Below are 2,294 nucleotides of genomic sequence, written 5' to 3'. Positions count from 1 at the left end.
GAGCTTCCCTTGGACCATACACCCAGGCTGAATCCGGAGAAGAATCAAGAGGAGCAAGCACATGGTGATGGTGATCCACGAGGCACTCCTGATAATGCTGATGCTGCTAAAGAATCCACAGCTCCCTATCCTACATCTCCTGCTCCAGTACACCCAACGACTGAACAGGAGGGCATCGCGACGACGGGTATGTTAAATTCATCCCCCTCTCCTTTGCCTTCTATTTCTTGCATATCAGTTGGCTCTACATCTCATCACATTACTTGCACACCACCTATATCAGCACTTTCGACCTCTGTGGTTTTTCATTATACTCGGGACATTCCCCCTCCTCCCTCCCTCTTTTGCTCCCTCCCGCTCCCACCTCCCGTGACATCCCCTTGCCAGCCATCTCTGATATCATCCTCCCTCGCATCCCTCTCCATTCCTTCCCCCTCGGTATCCCCCCGATATTCCCTTCGATCCCGATCGAAGGATAAAGGACCCGATGCTTTTGGTCTGGATGCTGAAGTCGCCCCTGCAGCTCACAAGAACTCCCGAGGTCGACCCTCTCGCATCACCAAAGCTAGGCACACTGCTATCGAAGAATTCACCCTTGGGTGACAACAAACTATTCCCTGGGCCCTTAGAGCGAAGAACGACCCCCCCCCCCCCCCCCCCCCCCCTACACCCCTCATGAAGATACTGCCGAGGGTTTGCTAGTTTGGCCAAAAAACTAGCACTCAGGAGACTGCTTACCTCATCACAGCCGGATATTATCTTTCTTCAAGAATCCCTCTGTTTGGCCGAACCTCTTATCCATACTCTCAACTCCTGGCTACCCAATTGGACCTTCCATGCACTGGATGCGTCCGGGAGATCCAGAGGTTTAGCCATTGGGATTAGTAACAAAGCTATGGAGATCAGGAATATTTGGGGAGGCAAAGGATTCATTGACTTAGACATTTTTGCTTATTCCATTGAGATGGACATTCGCATCATCAATGTCTATGGCCCATGTGCTGACAGAGAAAATTATTGGAGAACCTTACTGGAATCAGAATTACTTCAGGCAGATAACATTATTCTTGGAGGCGATTTAAATTTCTCACTGGGATTCTGTGAATCATGGGGACACTTGGCGCAGGTAGACTCTTTATCAGACACTATTTCCAATCTACTGGAGGAACACCAGTGGGTGGACATTCCCTCTGCTAGAATACAGTATACCTGGACAAACAATCGCAGTGGAGATCAAAGCTTGGCCAGAAGACTTGACAGATTTCTTATAAAGGAGTCACTTCACAACAGACTCCCCCGCATTCGTCAATGGGTTGGAACTGGAGGCATATCGGACCATCGACCAATTTTCTTAGAAATGGTAGACATTAATCATAAGATCAAGAGCCCCTTTAAATTTAATGCCTCTTGGTTAAAGGACCCCTCATACATACAGTTGGTAACTAACTATTGGCAAACCAACCATATTGGAGAAAATGAGGATCATACAGAAGGATTCGTTAGAAAATTATCTGAACTTAAGAGGATATCTAAAATCTGGGCACATCAGAAGCGCATCCGTGATGACAACACTCTGAGGGAGGCTGAAAGAGTCATCGCTTCACTTGAGGACTCATCAGATGGGACCTTCCCCACTCCAGAGAGCAAAGATCTGTACTCCTCTCTCATCGCGAAGCGCTCACATATCCTAAAGGAAAGAGAAGAAAGTTGGAGATTAAGGAGCAGGGCAATATGGCTCACAGAGGGGGATGATAACACAAAATTTTATCATAAATTTGCCAATGGGCGCAAAATCATCAATACTATTTGGGAACTGCGGGATGAGCGAGGGCATCCAGTATCATCTTAGAAGAACCTGGCCAGGTTAGCAACAGAGCACTTCAGGGGTATATATTACAAAGCTCCTAGAGATATAAATATCATGGAGATAATGAGGGTAGCTGAACATTTCCCCAGGTTTGTGCCTCAAGAAGATTCGGAAGAACTACTGAAGGAAGTGACTATGGATGAATTGGAGGCAACTATAAAATGGTTTAAAAAAGATAAAAGCCCAGGTCCAGATGGGTGGACCATCGAGTTTTACATTGCTTTCTTCGAAATCCTGGGGAATGACCTTCTTAAGATTGTGGAGAATTGCAGAAGGAGGGGCAGAATTTCCTCTGCCATCAAATCCACATTCATTGCACTTATCCCTAAATCGAACAATCCTGTCTCTTTCGATGATTTCCGTCCCATATCCCTCTGTAACTGCCTATACAAGATCATTGCCAAGATCATAGCCAACCGCCTGAAGC

General features: G+C 46.6%; 1 protein-coding gene across 1 annotated transcript; it reads left to right on the top strand.

Moving 5' to 3' along the window:
• Window positions 1–895: 895 nt before the first annotated feature.
• Window positions 896–1,849, top strand: LOC149261406 (uncharacterized). The gene has a single exon (XM_089369026.1). The coding sequence runs from the start codon at window positions 896–898 to the stop codon at window positions 1,847–1,849; it is 954 nt and encodes a 317-aa protein (XP_089225152.1).
• Window positions 1,850–2,294: the final 445 nt, after the last annotated feature.

This window comes from Pinus tabuliformis, chromosome 6, assembly GCF_031772625.1.
Source record: "Pinus tabuliformis cultivar Carrire ecotype Pingquan chromosome 6, CPIR1, whole genome shotgun sequence".
NCBI classification, from domain to species: Eukaryota; Viridiplantae; Streptophyta; class Pinopsida; order Pinales; family Pinaceae; genus Pinus; species Pinus tabuliformis.
The sequence above is the reverse complement of the archived record's forward strand: the minus strand, read 5'-3'. Positions and strand labels throughout refer to the sequence as shown.